Source organism: Gymnoscopelus microlampas (assembly GCF_963454915.1).
Source record: "Gymnoscopelus microlampas genome assembly, chromosome: 8".
NCBI lineage: Eukaryota > Metazoa > Chordata > Actinopteri > Myctophiformes > Myctophidae > Gymnoscopelus > Gymnoscopelus microlampas.
This window is the reverse complement of record NC_139945.1, coordinates 7913187-7934762: the sequence shown is the minus strand read 5'-3', so window position 1 is coordinate 7934762 and position 21576 is coordinate 7913187. Positions and strand designations below refer to the sequence as shown.

The 21576-nt window shown below is 41.5% G+C and overlaps 1 protein-coding gene across 2 annotated transcripts in view; it reads right to left on the bottom strand.

The window, feature by feature from the left end:
* Nucleotides 1-16154: 16154 nt before the first annotated feature.
* clpb (ClpB family mitochondrial disaggregase) overlaps nucleotides 16155-21576 on the bottom strand; it is a 74868-nt gene continuing 69446 nt past the window's right edge. For both annotated transcript variants that reach the window (XM_084063827.1, XM_084063828.1), the window contains exon 16: nucleotides 16155-20260. In XM_084063827.1, the coding sequence (XP_083919953.1) occupies nucleotides 20057-20260 (204 nt within the window). In that variant the 3' untranslated portion in view covers nucleotides 16155-20056. The remainder of the gene's footprint in view (nucleotides 20261-21576) is intronic.

Sequence of the window (21576 nt, the reverse complement as noted above, 5' to 3'; positions counted from 1 at the left end):
CAAGAAAGGGTGTTCTTGTTGTTGTTTTTTTGCCCTGATTTCGTTATTTTCGTGCCTTTTGATTTTTAAACCCTGTAGCACTTTGTGGTTTCCCGTGCGTTATGAGTAAAATATTAATATTCTTCTGATGATGATATCTCCATGGAGCGGTTGGCTGATCGTCCTGTGCGTCTTTCTCTCTCTTTGGTGACAGACTGTCAGATCAGGCTCTTATTTCTCACTTTCTTGGAGAAGAACAAATATCCCGATTATTCCTCCGTTTCTCGTCCGATCGTTATTATTTTTTTGTAATTGTACTTCCTTCCAGGTTCGTTTTCCCCTTGAGTTGTGGACTGAGTGTGTGTGTGAGTGTGTTGTGTGGTCTGACAGCGCACTGAGGCTCTGCTGTGTGTTTATAATCAACTTGGCTGTAGCACGAGACAATGGTGAAGGCGGTGGTCTTGTTTCCATGACAATAGCCTCGTCAGTCTATTGGTGGGAACCGCAATGGGAGCTGGCCCCTCCCACCGCCGATCGCACCGCCCATGCACTTTGGAGCGTCATCAGCAGCACGCACGCACGCACGCATGCAGGTATCCTCCTCACGTTGTTAACTTGTAGATCTGTTCTGGTTGGCAAGTGAATGTTGTAGCCCCGGGTTCGGCAACCTTTTGGACATGAAGAGCCATGTTTTCATTTTCTTGATAGTCAGTGAGCCATATCAACATTAGTTTAATATTAATGACATCAAAATGTAATATTTCCAACTGATTGTGATTGTCCATAGGATAATAGGATAATAATAATAGGGTACATCAGAATGTAATGATCATTAGACTCATCATTAGCAATAACCCCCCTAATCTGCCATGCAGATTCCCTCCCCAGTCAGAGTTATCAGTTTGAATGAATGTAGAATTATGTGCAGGATGTAATTTGTATATAGATGTGAGTGGACTTAATTATTTAAATTTAAAAGAAAAAAAAACTCTCTCTCACAATTAAGCCTGTGTGCAGTGATCACCCTACCCTTGGCACCCGTTCCTAAGGTTGCCGACCCCTGTTGTAGCCTATGGAGACGGAAACTATACTCCCATGTGGCCCCATTTGAAAAAGTTTTTTTTTTTGCCAGGGAGGGACCGCCATAAGAGAAGAAAATAGCAGATCTACAAGCTCAGCCTGAGGGGTGGGGCGGACCCCTGGGGGTCCCCAGAACGAGGACCGACTATAGGCTTTCGCGTTCCAGAGAAGAGTTCATATTAATTGGCTCAGTCAGTCTGCCTTGATGCTCTGTGTTGTATTATATACAGCTGTCAACGCACTGGCAATTTATAATTACTTTATTGCGTATAATCCACAGTTTGATATACCACGGTGCACGAAATGGCCAAAATGTATCATATTTGACATAATTATCGCTGATTAGCTTTTCTTTTTTTTGGGGGGGGGGGGGGGGGGTGGGGGGGGCAGGTAATTGACACTTGCTTTGGCGATGTAAACGTATGTTTCCTCATGCCAATAAAGCTCCTTTGAATTGAATTGAAATTGTACCGCATAGGGCAGGCTATCTGAAGTGAAGCAGAATAAGTGATAAAAAAGAAAACGTAAGCATTGATTTGGATGAGATTCTGAGAGTGTACAAATGGAACCAAATGGACCATATGGGTGTGAGAGTAGTATGTTGACCATATAGTTCATTACCAAATTACACCCTCAGAGTTACAGACATGTATAAGGGTCCATTTGGAACCAACTCAAGGAACCTCTGCCTGATTAAATGCTTTGATTTGATTCAAATCTCTCAGATGTTCACCCGAGTGGGTGTCAATGTTGATATACAGTGGTGTAAAGTAACTAAGTACATTTACTCATACTGTACTTTAGTATAATTTTGAGGTATTTTTTTTACTTTTGTTACGGCCACTATACTTGGCTCTAACAGCAGTGACCATAACATAATAGGACAAAAATCAGGTCTCAATTGCAATTAAATTTATTTTATATTCAGAAATAGACATGTGCAATGGGTTCATGTGAGCAACCAGGTCACTAAATATACCAGGAGGGTAGAGGTATAATAAACTAACCAAAACAAAGACCTAAATAAATGTCCTCCTAACCAAACAAAAGTAGTAATGGGCTGGCCAAACTAAAAAGTGGGGAGTCTGGTGAGCCAGGCACTATGTGCCCGTCGTCTCACCAGACTCCCATAAACTACCAAAACATATACTAAAACTAAACTAACCAGTAACGAAAATCATAACAAACAATACTTACAACCAGCCCATTGGAACTGAAATAAAGAACTACAAATAAACAAATGCAAGAGATCACATATACAGGTGTGCTCTGCTGGGGTGCTGGGGAGATAATGTAAGCTGACAACAGCTTTTCTTATAGCCTACGCCCTAATCACATATGAAGCACAGCTGGGAAAAGGGAGGGGCAGCCAGAGCACTCAGGTGAGTGACAGGTGTCTAGCCAGTCCAGTGCAGCAAAGCCAGCAAGGCAGGGTAGACACTACAGTACACACAGGACAAATAAGCATTAGTGAACACATAAACAAAGAAAGACTATATACTGAGGAGTGAATATGTGCTAGCACATAACAGCTTTACTAGAGTATTTCCAATTTACAGTACTTTAACTCCACCACATCTCAGAGGCAAATATTGTACTTTTTACTCCACTACAATTATTTGAAAACTTTAGTTACTTTGTAGATTTTGATTATTATTACAAAACATGCATTAACCACTTCGGCCATTTGAAAATCAGATCTACAAGCTCTGCTATTTTCAAAAGATTGTTGTACATGTTATACATTTGAAAACTTGTGAAATGGGACATTCTGCATAATGAGTATACTTTTGGTACTTTTTGATACCAATACTTTTGTACTTGTAGACTTACTGTGTAAATTTTGAATTCCGGACTTTCACTTGAAACAGAGTAGGCCTATTTTTACATTGCAGTATTGATACTTTTACTTAAGTAAAACATTTGAGTAGCCTACTTTTTCCACCACAGTGTCAATGTGATGTATAGAGCCATGATTCCATCCACCTCACACAACGAGAAAGTCAACTAGTCTAATAGATAACCATTAACCATAAACGCATTGACACCTCATACATTGGTTCAGTGTTATACAATGCGAACCACAACACACACACATGCGCGCGCACGCACGCACGCACACACACACACACACACACACACACACACACACACACACACACACACACACACACACACACACACACACACTGAAGTGACTTATTTAGTTCCATTCATCCATTTGTATTTCCCCAGAGGATTTTATTGTGTTAATACATTACGAGAATAATATTATGTCTACAATTCACGAACTCAACATTAGTCTATACTTTTCAACAACATTTTATTAAACTCGTTTGGCCATGCAGTGGCACGCACACACACACACACACACACACACACACACACACACACACACACACACACACACACACACACACACACACACACACACACACACACACACACACACACACACACCTTAATTGCGCATAATATACCCATAACTAACTATTAATCATAAGGTTTGGTTGAAGTGTTGATTGTGTGCATGGTTCTGGTTCGATGAGGAGATCCATTAGAGAATACAACATCCGCACTGTTGTTCTGAGCCAGTCTTATCTATTGTATTGTACAGTCAATATCCCCTCACTGGTTCCCAGTCTTATCTATATACTGTAGTCATCCCTCACTGGTTACAGCTGGCGCTGGACCCAACATGAACATTGACCGGATACAAGGGTACGAGGAGGATAGGCCTCAATAGAGAAGCAATTGTGTCATAAAATTAAGGTATAACTCTTTAAAATTCGACTTCAAATTTGAGACATGTCTCCGGACTCTCTCAGACTCGATCAAATAAATCTGTGATAGTCTTGATCCAAGGCTATATGCATGTTTCAAATCTGAGCCTGTTTCCTTGTTGTGGTCTATTTTATTTTGAATGGATCAATTGCTAAGTTGTTGTGTCTTGGTTGGACCTTCTGCCTGGACCCTGGGGCTGCACCTGTTTCATCTCTATCATGGATCTGATGCACCTGTTTCATCTCTACCATGGATCTGATGCACCTGTTTCATCTCTATCATGGATCTGATGCACCTGTTTCATCTCTATCATGGATCTGATGCACCTGTTTCATCTCTATCATGGACTTGATACACCTGTTTCATCTCTATCATGGACTTGATGCACCTGTTTCATATCATGGACTTGATACACCTGTTTCATCTCTACCATGGACTTGATACACCTGTTTCATCTCTACCATGGACTTGATACACCTGTTTCATCTCTACCATGGACTTGATGCACCTGTTTCATATCATGGACTTGATACACCTGTTTCATCTCTATCATGGACTTGATACACCTGTTTCATCTCTATCATGGATCTGATACACCTGTTTCATCTCTATCATGGACTTGGAGGCCTTGCACAGCAAGGGCAAGGCCTACATCGCATCGTCTTGATCAGTAAAAGTTCTGTTTGCCTGGCTGTCAGTCAGAACAAGAATGGTTGTGGACAGTGGTGGAAAGTAACTAAGTACATTTACTCAAGTACTGTACTTAAGTACAATTTTGAGATACTTTTACTTTCCTGGAGTATTTCAAATGTCCAGTACTTTTACTTCTACTCCACTACATCTCAGAGGCAAATACTGTACTTTACTCCATTACAATTATTTGAAAACTTAAGTTACTAGTTACTTTGTAGATTTTGATTATTATTACAAAACATACATTAACCACTTCAGCCATATACAGCTTGTAGAAAATAGCAGATCAACAAGCTTGTAGATCTGCTATTTTCAAAAGATGTGTATACATTTGAAAACTTGAAATGGGAAATGGCATTCTGCATAATTAGTACTTTTACTCTTGGTACTTTAAACACATTTTGATGCCAACACTTTTTGTACTTTTACTCAAGTAGATTTTGAATTCCGGACTTTTACTTGTAACAGAGTAATTCTACTCAAGCAAGAAATGTGAGTACTTTTCCCCCACCACTGCCTGGTTGACTGTCAGTCAGAACCAGAAGGGTTGTGGAGGCTCCCAGGCGACACCGTCACCATGATGATGCTGCAGGCCCCGTCTGGCGGGTTCAGAGGTGAGTTTACCGAGAAACTTAAACAGTTTTCAAGTTAAACTCTCCATCAGCCCCGTTGTGACTGTTTCTTCTGCCCCCCCCCCCCCCCCCCCCCCCCCACAAAAAAAAGAGCAACCAGAAGCAGAACCTCTGCTCTCTAAACGTAATCCCTTCAAAGGGGGGCGATCTCTTCTCAAGCCCCTCTAATCCGCCCCATATAGGGCTCCATCCATCGCAGGGGGACTTCAGCCACTGAAGGGGGTTTAACTTTGGACTTTTCTTTTTTTTAATTCATGGGCGCTTTAACGGAAACAGTAGCATGGGATCCTTTTACATTCATGGCGTCTGAGTCAACAGAGAGGAGGACAATGACCACAAGAGGCTCCTCAAGTCAAGACCCCGCGGAGAGAGAGGGATTAGGGTCTGGGTTATAGGGTCTAAGGGTCGGGACGGACTGGTATCCTCACGTTACTATAAAAGACATTAAATGGTTCAATTGTACCCAGTGGTGGAAAAAGTACTGACATGTTTTTACTTAAGTACAAGTATCAATACAGCATGCTCAGTTACAAGTAAAAGTCTGGAATTCAAAATGTACTTGAGTAAAAGTAAAAAGGTATTGGTGTCAAAATGTACCTAAAAGTACCAAAAGTAGAAAGTACTCATTATGCAGAATGTCCTATTCCACAAGTGCAATATGTGTAGAATATTTTGAAAATAGCAAATCTACAAGCTCACAACACGTTGCAAAGCGAGGCATTGTGAGCTTGCAGATCTGCCATTAGATATGCTATCTACTATTTGCTTGAGTAAATGTACTTAGTTACTTTACACCACTGATTGTACCACCAAGAGGGAAAGTAAATTGCCAAATTGCACTCAGCACTTTGTAGAATATAATATTAAATTTCAATTGTGCATTTCTTGTTTTGAGCCATTATAGGCTATTGACTTTTCGTAGTATATTCGACGCGCTTCAGTTCTAATTGGTTATTACATTATCTGATGATCCCCCCCCTAACTATAGTGCTAATGAGTGTAGGCCTACTAATTAGCTACTAATTAGTATATGTATATCTTTTATTAGGCTATTGTTGTTATGTTGTCTTATAGCACATTTGCGGAATAATTGCATTTCATGCCTGAAGACAACCTGCAGTGCATGCAGAGTAACGAATGGGCTAAACCTTGTTCTTGATTCTTATTAGACCTGATATACTCGTATGTTTTACTTAAAAGTATCAACACTGCAATATAGAAATACTCTGTTACAAGTAAAAGTCCGGATTTCAAAATTTACTTGAGTTAAAGTACAAAGGTATTGGCATCAAAATGTACTTAAAGTACCAAAAGTACTTCACAAGTGTTCAAAATGTATTGAAATCTTTTGAAAATAGTAGATCTACAAGCTCACAATGTGTCACTTTGCGACGCATTGTGAGCTAGCCAAAGTATATAGGGATACAAGTGGTTAATGCATTTTTTGTAATAATAATACAAATCTACAAAGTAAAGTTTTCAAATAAGTAGTGGAGTGAAAATAGGCTACAATATTTGCCTCTGAGATGTAGTGGAGTAGAAATAAAAGTTCTGAAAATGTTTAAATAATCCAGTAAAGCAAAAACCCCTCAGATTACAGTACTTAAGTACATGCCTATAACTTTTCAAAAAGCATGTCAGCAGTGGATCATCATCTCTATAAGCTTATTGTATTTAAACTTAAACCTGCTGGTGTGTGAGTTAGTTCTATGTGCAACAACCACTTCATCACTCTGTACAGCGTTTATTCCATAGAAACGTGTGTGTGTGTGTGTGTGTGTGTGTGTGTGTGTGTGTGTGTGTGTGTGTGTGTGTGTGTGTGTGTGTGTGTGTGTGTGTGTGGGGGGGGGGGGGGATCATCTGCACGCAGAAATCTTAATTGAATTCCCCAGATTCGCTCTGCTCTCCTGCCGTCGTTCCTATGATAGTAATTGTTTCCGATGGATGGTCGTCCTCCTCCTCCTCCACCTCCTCCTCCTCCAGTGGTGGAAAATTTACCTTTTTTTTGTTTTGTATATAAGTAAAAAATATCAACACTGCAACGTAGAAATACTCTGTTACAATTAAAAGTCTGGAATTCAAAATTGACTTCAGTAAAAGGTATAAAGTAGACCTAGTACTAGTACCCACCTAGTAGGCCTAAGTAAATGTCTACTTAGTTACTTTCCACCACTGTAGACATGATGACCAAAGAACCCGACGTCTGTCTCTCTCTGTCGGGCCAGAACACGAGGAGGAGCCGGTCTCACCATGCATGCAGCACAGAGAGCGAGACTATAGGCTATGGCTGGGGAATGCATAATGGATCTAATGAGCACGTGTGTGTGTGTGTGTGTGTGTGTGTGTGTGTGTGTGTGTGTGTGTGTGTGTGTGTGTGTGTGTGTGTGTGTGTGTGTGTGTGTGTGTGTGTGTGTGTGTGTGTGTGTGTGTGTGTGTGTGTGTGTGGGGATGGACAGACAGATAGATGGGTCTGAATGATGGAGAGAGGAGGGGTGAGGGATTAGTAAACGATAGGATACAAATGTTTAGGTTGACAGAATAGCTCCACGGGAGACCCACTACCCGGCCGGCATGCCCGTCCCCCCGTCCCCCCCGTACCGTGGCACGCAGCGGTGTCCTGAAAAAAAAAAAGAAAACAGAGTCAAACTGTCAATCAAACAGAGAACCTGGCCTATCCATCACGTTGTCCTGAATAGACCGACAGAGAGCAGGCCTTTAATACATCACTACATGCGAGGATGGTCACAAACAGCCCGTTAAAGGCTGTTTCTGACCATCCCTTACATGTCTGCAGTGGCGGAAAAACTAACATGTTTTACTTAAGTAAAAGTATCAATACTGCAATGTAGAAATATACTGTGTTACAAGTAAAAGTCCAGAATTCAAAATCTACGAGTAAATGAGTAAAAGCACAAAAGTAGCATCAAAATGTGAAGTACAAGTGAAAATAGCAGATCTACAAGCTCACAATGCGTCACATAGTGACGCATTGTGAGCTTGTAGATCTTGTAGATGCTTGTAGAGCTTGTAGATCTTTTCAAATGGCCGAAATGTATATGGGGCTGAAGTGGTTAATGTATGTTTAGTGATAATAATCAAAATCTACAAAGTAGGCTAACTAGTAACTAAAGTATTTAGTGGAGTAGAAGTAAAAGTACAGAAAATTGGAAATACTCCAGTATAGTAAAAATACCTCCAAACTGTACTTAAGTACAGTACTTGAGTAAATGTACTTCGTTATTTCCACCACTGTGTGATGTAAGCCTGCTTTCTGTCCTCAATTAAACCACATTCTGGGGGAAACATCGGCCCAACCCATGACAGCTTAATAGGAAACAGATCCATCAGATGAGTGTTGTCTCGATTATTTCCCTTTAGAATGCTTAATTCACTCCATAATTCAAATGAATTGGCCCAAAACATGAGGAAATACAGTAGTCGTTACAGATAAAGGGCGTATTTAATTGGATTTGGAGAGTAACCTTATCAATGGAAAAACTAAACAATATAAACTGGAGTGGAGTGGGAGCTGTCCCAGGTTCTGAAATAAACCAAACTCACAACTGGGTCCAGTGGGGTTCAGGAATTACATAGAACAGGGCAAGGGGTCTTCAACGTTTTTCCCCCCCTAGCCGAGAGAGAGACGAAGCAGGGACCCTCACTGCATTGCATATACAATTGTCGACTCTTTGCCGAAAATAGCCAATCTACAAGCTCACAACGCCTTGCAGTGTTGAGCTTGTAGATCTGCTATCTTCGTCGAATGTTCCTCAGAATAGAGATGCCAGGGTTCAAGTGGTTAATGTAAAAAAAAAAAAAAGATTTGGCGGACCCTCTGGAGTAACTCTGAGGACCCCCTAGGGGTCCCGGACCCCCTGTTGAAGACCCCTGAGATAGAATCTATATCTATATGTTTATCTATATTAATAAACAACCATTAAAACCTCTCAAGAGTGTTTGTGAATAAACATCCAAGCTCATGTTTTAATTTGAACGAATTAATCATTAATCAGGCCCACATTGATCACATTTAGCTACATTTAGATGTTTGGTTTTATTTCCTGCTTTATATTAATTATGATAAGAGTATGCTATGGGCCATTGGAATTGTAACCAAAACATTCCCATCTTTTCATGATAGTAGGCCTATAATGAATATTGAGAATATTGGATAAAAGATATTATAGCTCATAACCTATTTTAAACCATGTTATTTTAGATTATAAATGCTTGGCGTTTTTCATATATTTTTATATGCTAAAAAATAACTATCTTGACATCGAAAATCATTGAAGGTCTGGTCTGTTATTTAGGCTAAATGAAAAACCCATTCACAGGCCTAAATTAGATTAAGTTGGGCCTTGAGATTCATTTTAATCAGGCGTTTAAGACAAGCACCTTTGAGTCCTCAAATAACACACACACATACACACACACACACACACACACACACACACACACACACACACACACACACACACACACACACACACACACACGCTCACATTCTTAGTTTTTTTGTTATGTTTGCCATGCCATGATTATAGGTTCGAATTTAATTGAATTTGAAATTCTACAAAGTGTGTGTGTGTGTGTGTGTGTGTGTGTGTGTGTGTGTGTGTGTGTGTGTGTGTGTGTGTGTGTGTGTGTTTCTTTACCTGTGACACCAAAATGTGTCATTTCATCACTTCTGCTATAATATATTCTCTTCCCTGGAGAGAGAGAGAGAGAGAGAGAGAGAGAGAGAGAGAGAGAGAGAGAGAGAGAGAGAGAGAGAGAGAGAGAGAGAGAGCATAAAGAACTACACACGTCCCGTCCGTTAACGTTTCTGCACCAACACAGCTTGGCGGCTCGGCGCGTGCATTTGATTTATCCGGTGATGGATGGATGGATGGGGGGGTCGGTGGTGGGCTCCACGCACGAGCCCGGGCGGGGTCCCATCGGTGCGCGTTTCAATGCCGCATTACCTAAATGCACCGTGACGCTGCGCCCCCAGGCGACCCGCGTCTAACCCGGTTAGAGCCGCCAGGACGACACTAGCATCTGACACCAAAAAACACCAGTAACCACGAGACCGTTTAAATAAGTGGTTTTCAACCAGTGGTCCGGGGACCACCAGTGGTCCTTGGGGGGACCACAATAATTTTAACCACTTAGCTTTAGCTATTCAAAAATAGCAGATACAGCTTGTAGATCTGCTATTTTTGAAAAATCTTGAAAATGTTTGCATAGCCTTGAATATGTATATATATTTAAAGCGAACATTTTAACTCAAATCTTTGCTTCTGGGGGGTCCCTGGCACAACATTTTCAGATGGGGGTCCGCAGCCAAATGTAAATAAATGTAGGGGTCCCTTATGAAAAAGGTTGAAAACCACTGATTTAAATGAACCTGTGTGTGTAGTTGAGTGATCAGAAACCCAGGGCTGTGCTTTTCTGTGTATAGGCCAGTGGTTTTCAACATTTTTCATGCGGGACCCCTAAATTGATTTACATTTGGCCGCGGACCCCCATCTGAAAATGTTGTGCCAGGGACCCCTAAACTGATATACATTTGGGCTGCGGACCACCATCTGAAATTTTTTTGTGCCAGGGACCCCCCAGAAGCAAAGATTTTAGTTAAAAATGTTCTCTTAATATATTCAAAGATTTGCACACATTTTCAAGATTTTTCTAAAAATAGTAGATCTACAAGCTCATAGCGCGGCACTCGGTGCTGCGCTGTGAGCTTGTAGATCTGCTATTTTTGAATAGCCAAAGCTAAAGTGGTTAAAATGATTCTGAGGCTATGTTAACTAATTTAGCTGGGGACCCCCTGGTAGCCCCCCAAGGACCACTGGTGGTCCCCGGACCACAGGGTTGAAAACCACTGCTGGTGGTTTTCAACCAGCAGTGTCCCCAGGCGGCAGCTCAAACAGTTAGGGGGCCTCGTGATATTTTTTAAAATAAAATACACATAAATAAACAACTTTCCAATCCATTTTAGGGCCCTAAAAAAAAATCCAACATGGGGCCTCAAACAGTCAGAAATCTCCATGCATGATTTAACCCTTTAACCACTATTTTGGACATACCATTAGCCTATATACAGAATGGAAATAGGTCTATAGACACATTTCTATCACAGTTCTGATCTGTTATTTTTGAATAGCCGAAGTATAAAATAGTGATGATATATAGACTATGTGATGATGAGACGAAGGATTGCTTAATGGAAAGCAATGTTAACTTTTGGCTGAAAAAGACAACAAAAATGTGACTTTGATGTAATTGTTGGATGATGCTTATTGCTTGGCCTAATATAGCCTAATTGTTTGCAAAACTGCCCCGCAACATTTCTATGAATTGGCCTATTGACTGGGAAATTGCACTATAGGCTACAATCTAATTCCAAAGAAATAGCCTAGGCCACGATTAATTCAATGAATTTATACCAAAAGGCCGCACTATATAGCATCATGCAGTGGTCCAGATAGTGGAATCCATAACCCCCCCAAACCACCATGATGCAAAGCTATTGTTTTAATGCAGTTATTCATATGCTGTGCACATCAGTACAGTGCACTACTACCACACCAGACCTAGATTATACTAATGGACAAAGGCATGTTACTTACAAAAAAGAAAAAACAAGCTTTTTGGATAAAAAACAGGTCCCGAGAGAGAGAACACATTATAGCGCGCGCGCGCACACACACACACACACACACACACACACACACACACACACACACACACACACACACACACACACACACACACACACACACACACACACACACACACACACACACACACACACACACACACACACACACACGCATGCGATCGTCGTGCACGCGCGCGCACCACAGCTGGAGTGGAAAAGGCAGCAACTGCAAAGGGGGGGATGGATGGATGGCCGCGCGCACGAGCGCACGCGCGCATGGAGAGCTTCTTCTCCAAACACGCTAATTCGATCTGCTTCTCTGGCCCCGCGCTCTGAAAGCAGGCCCAGCGGCAGGGGCGCGCGGAGCTGTGGACAGTTAATTGAATTAAATTCCCTCTAAACTAATTAGCCTGCAATCTGCCACGCGAGCTGTCCCTGAGCAAGGTTCGAATTAGGCAGAATGGATTTGTTCCTTTTCTTTTAAAAGAATACACGGGACATCAGGCTGCTGCTGCTGCTGGTGTGTGTGTGTGTGTGTGTGTGTGTGTGTGTGTGTGTGTGTGTGTGCCCCCCCCCTTTCGGTTTGCAGGTCCTTTTATTTCGCTTTTATGCTAATGAGTCTCGCTCCCTGGGGGGACTAGTCTGTCTGTCTGTCTGTCACGCGCGAGCCTTGCGGTTATACAGTGAGTGGTGCAGGTGCGTCATCATCATCCCCACCCACCCCACCCCCCACCCCAAATATTACACAGCAAACCTAAAGCAGTGATTCTAAAACTTTTTAAAGGACCCCCATTTCGGTATGCATTTATAGGCCATGGACCCCCATCACTCTGAGAGTGTACAAATGGAACCAAATGGGCCCATAAGGGTCCATTTGTTTCCATTTGTTTTCCATGTTTTATTTATATTAACCAGCTCAGTGGCCTTGTGGTTAGAGCAGTGGTTCTCAAACTTTTTCATGTCAAGGACCCCCAAATTGACACTTATTAGCCCGGGGACCCCCATTTCAAAAGATATGCCAGGGACCCCCATAAGAGAAGATTGTTTTACGGCTCTAGCAGTGATTCTCAACCATTGTAATTTCAAGGACCCCCAGTTTGACATGCATTAGGGCTACAGACCCCCATTTAATGGCATTTCTATCACTTGGACCGCAATTTATATTGTAAAATCTATGTCAATTTAACTCTGAGAGTGTACAAATGGGGACCCCCTGGAACTCCCTCAAGGACCCCTGGGGGTCCCCGGACCCCACTTTGAGAACCAATGGGTTAGAGTGTCCGCCCTGAAATTGAGAGGTCGGGGTTCAATTCCCGGCTGGGTCATATACCAAAGACTATAAAATGGTACCCAGTGCCTCCCTGCTTGGCACTCAGCATCAAGGCTTGGATTGGGGGTAAGTCCCTGTGACATATAGTGTCATGTCCAGGGGGGCACTTGTACATCACGGCTGGGGTGGAACATGTACATCAAGCTACATAAATAGGATATCGGCTGGACCACATACTCGGTCGGCAAGGCTTAAGGGTCCATTTGGTTCCTTACTATAATCCTAACTATCAATAATTTAGCAAAAGGACCATTATGGGTCCGTGGGTTACATTTGCACGCTAACTCTCTCAGAGTTACAGACATGTAAGGGTCCATTTGGTTCCTGACTATATATAATTTAGCTGGGGACCCTCTGGAACCCCCCCCCCATGGACCCCTGGGGTCCCCGGACCCCACTTTGATAACCACTGACCCAAAGCATCCTGAGCCATAACAGTAATTGAAATGCCAATCAAAAATAAGCTCAAGATATGGTTTGGCGTCTATATATTGCATGTAAGGCCTGGACTGTGGCGCTGGAGCACCAATGTCATCTCCTAAAAGCCGAACGGAGGGAAGTAATGGTGCTGAAATCGATCGCACCCTGTCCTAAGGGACCACAATGGACAGAGAGAGGGAGAGAGAGCGAGAGAGAGAGAGAGGAGATGAGAGGAGAAGAGAGAGACACGGATGAAAATCCTCCGTTAAGAGCAGGGACAGATATGATAATGGGCGCTCGCGAGGTATCAGAGTTGTGAGCGAGGCCTGCTGAGTGCTGGCCAGCGCCAGGTCGTCATCATTCACCACCTTCCTTCCACCTGCATGGCCGCCATGCTGGCCTGGCAACTGCCAGGCACCACACTGGATTGTGACTTGTTGATGGCTCACATTAAAGGGATAGTTCACCCCAAAAAATACTTTTTTCCCATCGATTAGTCACCCCATGGAGACTTGAATTCATGGATATTTTTTAGTTTTTGTTCCTAAGCCAATCATTTGATGACCAGCGGACCGGTAGGCAGCGGTTCCGGTAGGAGACACAAAGCAGACTCTTTGTCTCTCCTACCGGAACCGCTGCCGGTCATCAAATTATTGGCTTAGGAATGCGACAAAAACAAAAACATATTCTATCGTGACTAATCGATAGAAAAAAAGTCATTTTGGGGGTGAACTATCCCTTTAATACCAGCTATGGTATATACTATACTAAACTAACTTGGACTCAGCTAAAGCCGAGGCAAACCAGTATCCTGTTTTCAGTCTTTTAGCCCCCCACCGCACCCCACCCCACCCTATCCCTACATGCCTCAAACTCTCTTCCATTTGTAGGAGGTGGTGGATGGTAATGGGGGAGAGAGAGAGGTGGGTTGAGAGGGGGGGTGGGGGAGAGAGAGGAGAGGAGAAAGAAAAAATAATCGAGAAAGAAAAATGGTGAGAGATAGAAAGGGCAATAGAGTGTGAGAGAATAAGTGGAGGTGGAGAGAGATGGGAAGCTGTGACAGAGAGAGAGAGAGAGAGAGAGAGAGAGAGAGAGAGAGAAATAAATGGAGGGAGAGAGAAAGATGGGAGGAGGCTGGAGGGCAAGGTTTCCGTTTCTCCGTAATCTAATCAGAGAAATGGCAGCAGTCAGAAATAGCCTGACGGACAGACTAAGAGCCTCTTTCTCCTTCTCCTCCTCTTCTCTGTTTCTTCTTGCCTTCCTCCTCCGGGAGGGTAAACGGATACACACACACACACACACACACACACACACACACACACACACACACACACACACACACACACACACACACACACACACACACACACAGACTTCCTAAAACCATAAAGTGTGGATGTGTGTGTGATGGTTATTAGAGACAGGAGGAGCCTCAAGGTATCAAAACAAAACCTGATCTTACAGTCCAGATGCAGTCATCTGCCATCAGGTCCACTTTAGAGGCTCTTCTGCTGTGCAGGGACTCAACTCCCCACAGCAGTATAGCAGGAGATAACAGCGTATAGCGTATACACCAGGCGGTTCCAGAAGCTTTTCTGGATCAGGGGAGAATCTCGAGTGTGTTCGTGGGGCCGTGGCCCACCCGTCTGACCACCTAACACGGCAGCCGTGTTGATCGGTCAGATGGGTGGGTCGTGTGCGTTTTCAGAGCATTTAAATGAGGGGTCTTCAACAGGGGGTCCGGGGACCCCTAGGGGGTCCTCAGAGTTACTGCAGGGGGGCCACCAAATATTTGTGTGATAGGAACTTTTTTTTCTTTTACATTAACCACTTCAACCCTAGAATCCCTATTCTGAGTGGAACGTTAGCCGAAAATAGCAGATCTACAAGCTCACAACGCCTCGCAGCGTCATAGAAGTCATAATGAAAACATGCAAATAGAGTAAATATACAAATACACAGGAATTTCAGAGGCCATGAAGGCCATGGCCGCCGGTGCCCCTCAGTATGGCCACGTGCCCCTCAACAAATGTATATGGCCTGAGGCCACAGTGGCCTTGATGCCCCACCGTACCGTTTCCTCTTCTATCCCCTTCTTATTAATGTCTTTTTTAGACACCCTTGTCTTTTTGAGACCCTAAATTCTGAACTCCCCCTCCACCCCCCCCATCCTCAAAATAGTCCAGTGACTTTGTTACCCAACTTTGGAGTGCTCTGCGGCTGCAGGTGTAGTGTGTGTTGTGGGGGGTCGACAGAGGAAATGTCTTTTTCCTGCATGCTAATCCATCCCACCAGGGGAGATGTGCCTGGTGTGTGTGGGTGGGGACACAGGCCTTTTCTCATTCCCAACTCATGTTCTGTGACACACAGACATTCCTGGAAGATTCCTCTGTCATGTTGTGTCACTGGATGTGGGACGGGCGTCATTGTGTTATTGTTGTAGAATTCCCACCCAGGCACTGGTGTCTCTCTCTCCCTCACTCAAGACACACACACACACACACACACCTATCCATCCATCAGACGTGACAGACAACACAAACGGAACAAAGACAACAGGAATTCCCTTCTGGTTGCGGTGACTTTATTTAACATGGTGGGTGTCGAGACACAACAATGAGAAATGTGGTCGTCTTAAGCTCTGCCGCTTGTCGACACGCTGTTTAGTGTTAAACAATCATATGAGATTAAATATCGTTTTTCTCTTGCTGTCAAATGGATTCGCCAGCAAAAACACAGTGTAGCATCACAACACGCTGTCATAACAACGTTGCACATATGTCAACATAAACTATTTACAAGGCAGTACTACATATTACTTTAATCGTCCACTGAACACTTTTACATGTACAAACATGTCTAACAAAATAAAATAAATAAGAGTGGCTTTGTTATATATTTATCAATATAGCTCTGCTGGTGAGGTTTTCTCCACAAGACAAAATGTGCATTTCTGTGAACTCTAAAAGCCACGATGCATGAGCAACAATTTGAATAAACATACGATGCAGTTAAAGCTGCTGTTAAATATGTTTTCTTATTAAGTCTTAAACAGCTCTCTAGTTTTGTTCAGTAATAGTTGTCTCCCTAGCTCTTTAAGGTCAGGATACTAATTTAAACCAATCAGGAGAGAGAATTTAGAATAAACAAGTGAAATTGGAAGTGATGAAACAAAAAGTGAGCAGACTAAATTGGAATTGGAACACTAAACAATTGAAACTGATAAAGATCTCTCCTGAAATAATGAAATTGGTGTCCCACCTGAAAATGTATTTTCTGTTTATTAAAGGAGAGATGTGGTGACACCTGAACAACCACTAGCAATGATTACTATCAGAATGTAGAGCTTATCTTTAAACAATAAACTTTGTTTTAACCAAACTATCAATGAATGCACCTTTAAACAATTATGAGAAACAATGTTCCTATTACCACATGGAGATATATTTCACTTATTTGGGCACACTGATCACTGATCAGTGTACATCTATCATGCAGTTGGTTAATGTCAATGTATGTGAACGTTATTTATCCACAATGATCACAACACAGCCATTCAATTTGTCTCATTAACTCATATACTGCCTAGAACGACTAAAACGACTTCTGTCCATAAGCCATGCCTGCCAAGAACGACTAAAACGACTTTTTAAAAATTTTTAAAAATTAAAAATATTTTTTTTTTTTTTTTTTTTTTTTTTTGACCCAAAGACCAAGGAGATATGATTTTTCGAAGATATAGACTCCCATACACTTCCTTGTTAACTTAAAACTTAAAAATTCTGTATCTCGGCTCCTGAGTACTTTTTTTTTTCAATGAAAAATATGGCAGTGTTCAAACGCGGCCAGAATAATTCTGGCAGTGAATGAGTTAAATGAAACCCTTGGCTGATTTTGAAGTTTGTATTACAATTCAGATTAAAAACAGGGTAGGCTAATAAGCAAAGCAAAAATAAAATGAATAAAGGGTGTGTTACATTTACTTATGCAATCGTAGACACTAGCCAACAGCGTTGTCAATGCATATTGACACACCTAATAACACACCCATTATTAATTAGATTAGCTGCAGCTGTATTGCTACATCTCAGTGTACTATAAGGTCAGCATTATGCAGCCCGACATGTTTTTACCCTGCTTAACCTTAAGTGGAAAACTAACACAAAAAAAAAATCTGCCTGGGGTTATATCCCCTTTGAACAATTCCCCTCCCTGTTCAAAAACAACTATCACTTCAAGAAGTGATCTTTATCTCTCTTACCTTTGGCTTAAATGATACCTTTCCCTGTGCAAGCAAAGACACTGTTCACAGATGGCTATAAATATACATAAAATCTTATAAACTATATATCGACCGTATATAAGCGCAACTATTACTGTCAATATAGCAAGCAAACATCAGAATAAAAAGCACACTGTGTCGTTCACTACGCTAAATCAGATCTTACGAGTAAACCCCAACCTATAACATTGCAGTGGGATGGCGACAACATTACTACAGAGTGGTACTGAATGTGTCAATGTGATGAAGCACAAAGCTTTTCACTATTGCTTAATGTAACTCTGTACAACAAAGTATATATAAGCCTTATGACTGACAGAACAAAAAATGACTTCTATCCACCGATGTTAAAGCAACATTACACTATATATTGGCGAGATATACAGTAGTATCAATTGTCTTGACACTGTGAAACAGCTCATTTATCACACAAAAAAAGTGCAAACAAAGCAGATTCTGCAAATACAGTATGTAAAATGACAAAACCTGACAAGGCACACAAAAATGAAATAAAGATACAATAATATTGGCAGAATCCGCTTTGGTTGAGTTTGTGTGCTAAAAGAGACTTTGAGATCCGTTTCATAATGCAATGCAAGTCAATGTGGAGACGATTTTGGAATATCAATTTCTTATCAACGGAGCATCATATCTCGCGAATATTTGGAGTTACATCATGGCAAGGTAACTACACAACCCAAACCTCTATTAAAGTGTCATTGTGGTTGAATGGGATCACACCTGCTGTACTAGCACTGATGTAGATGAGGTTTAAAGTCACTCTAGCTTCACCCCTGAGAAACCATAATATATAAAACATACAGATGTCATTTAGATTCATTGTCTTCCATGCTGATGTCACTTTACACTGAGATTTTATATGACCTCACATATTGGCTGAATGTGGAACTGAAGACGCCACTTCGGTCCACATTGTGTTTACAGTGTAACAATGGGAGCTGTACTGTACTGTACTGTACTGTGTGGGTTTACTGAGAACACAGACAGTGACGTCATAATAGAAGTACCTTTATTGGATTATTGTCATTAACATGTCCTTCCATGAACTACCTGACAGATGCTGATGATGTAGATGATGATGATGATGATGATGATGTAGTTATAATGACAGTGATGTGAGCGTATATACTGTACGGCTGTGTGTGTGTGTGTGTGTGTGTGTGTGTGACTATGTGTGTGTGTGCGCTTTAAAGGGGGTGGGTGTAAGTGATATATTTTTGTAAAAGCAAAAAAACAGTCACAATGCCTCTAACTTGTGAACTCTCTCAAGGCAGGTGACAGTTGGACAGACATGTTCGTGTTCCTCTTCTCGGAGAGCGGTTGTACTTTTGCAAACGTTGTGCAGATAACGCCACAACGGAGACATGTCTTGTCAATGTAAGTACCTTCCAGAGCCTCTCTATTGGGGTCTTGAAGCCCAGCCCAACATTCTTGTGGTAGGAAGGGAGTTTTTCCCTTACACTCCCAAGAACAAGCGCATGTGACACTTATTTTAATCAAAAATAAAGAAAAGAGAAAAATAAATCACTTACACCCAGTGGTGGAAAGTAACTAAGTACATTTACTTAAGTACTGTACTTAAGCACAATTTTGAGGTATTTGTACTTTACTTGAGTATTTCCAATTTCCAGTACTTTTACTTCTACTCCACTACATCTCAGAGGCAAATATAGTACTTTTACTCCATTACAATTATTTGAAAACTTTAGTTACTAGTTACTTTGCAGATTTAAATTATGATATTATAAAACATACATTAACCGCTTTAGCCCTATTTTATACCTAGGCTATTTTCAAACCTTTTAGTACTTTTACTTTTGGTACTTTAAGTACATTTTGATGACAATACTTTTGTACTTTTGCTCAAGTAAATTTTGAATTTTGGACTTTTACTTGTAACGGAGTATTTCTATATTGCAGTATTGGTACTTTTACTTAAGTAAACAATTTAAGTACTTTTTCCACCACTGCCCTCGTGCCAGCTGAGTCGTAAAGCGCATTTGACACTTATTCTAATCAAAAATAAAGAAAAGAGAGAAATAAATCACTTACACGCCCTTTAATGTGTGTGTTTGTATGGTTTATATATCTGCTATATATGGCTTTTAAGTATAGTACTATACGTCTATATAGATTACGACTACACAGCGTTGCCTGTGTGTGTGTGTGTGTGTCATCATGGTGTGTTAGTTGTCCGGGCTGAGCGGAGGCCTGATGTCCAGGGTTCGAGCTGAACTGTCCTCTCCCACCACTTCCAGGCGCAGGCTGGCCGCGCTCAGGTCCTCGGGGGTCCCCTCCTCCGATTGGACGCTCAGCCGCAGGACGCAGCCTTTGGGGAGGAGCTCCTGCTCGTACGCGGCGGCCAATTGGTTGACCACCCGCCGCTCAACCTGGAGAGCCAGTGAACGAGGCCAATGAGGACACAGTTACAGCACCATGAGGCTGTGCGCTTCTAGCTTGTATTTTTGCTATTTTCTTGAATTTATTTTAACCCATTAAGACCTGAGGCCGCTTCTAAACATTTTCTAAATCCTAACAGTTTTTCGTAAAAAAATATAAACCATTTTTTCACGATTTTTCAAAAATAGCAGATCTACAAGCTCGTAGCGCGGCACTCGGTGCCACGCTACGAGCTTGTATATCTGCTATTTTTGAATAGCCAAAGAAATCTAAAGTGACACAGATGCGTTCCAGGTATCAATGGGTTAAGACCTGGAACTGTGTCATTTTTAGATTTGAGCTAAAAAGCATTATTTTACACTTTGGGCTATTCAAAAATAGCAGATCTACAAGTAGATCTGCTATTTTTGAAAAATCGTGAAAATGTGTGCAAATCTTTGAATATAAATACTTTTAAAGCAAACATTTTTAACTCAAATCTTTGATTCTGGGGGGTCCCTGGAACTAAATATTTTGATGGGAGTCCGCGGCCAAATACATATCATGTTGGGGGTCCTTGACATGAAAAAGATTGAGCACCACTGATATAGAAACATACGTTTTTCAGAATACTGTTGAGATTTAGGAGACATGTAGAATCGGCTTCAGGTCTCAATGGGTTAACCCATTCAATCTGGGAACGCATCTGGGTCATTTTCTTTGGCTATTTATAGCACCGAGTGCCACGCTATGAGCTTGTAGATCTGCTAATTTAAAAAAAAATGTTTTGCTAAATTTGTTCAAATCTTTGAATATAATATATTCAAAGATTTGAGTTACAAATGTTCGCTTTAGAAAATATTATATTTTCTAAAGCGAACATTTGTAACTCAAATCTTTGCTTCTGGGGGGTCCCTGGAACAAAACATTTTGAGATGGGGGTCCGCAGTCAAATTCATATCTAAAAATGTTTCTAAATCCTAACAGTATGTTGCTACTGTATATCAGTGGTGCTCCAACTTTTCCATGTCAAGGACCCCCAAAATGATATGTATTTGGCCGCGGACCCCCATCTTAAAATATGTTGTTCCAGGGACCCCCCAGAAGCACAGATTGGAGTTAAAACTGTTTGCTTTAAAACATATTTATATATATATATTCAAAGACTTGCAGACATTTTCCACGAAAAAAAAAAAAAGCAGACCTACAAGCTCATAGTGTGCTGAGCTTGTATATCTGCTATTTCTGAATAGCCAAAGAAATCTTAAAATGACACAGGTCTTAATGGCTTAAAGTGGTTAAGCGTGGTTATGTTTTTATTAAATAA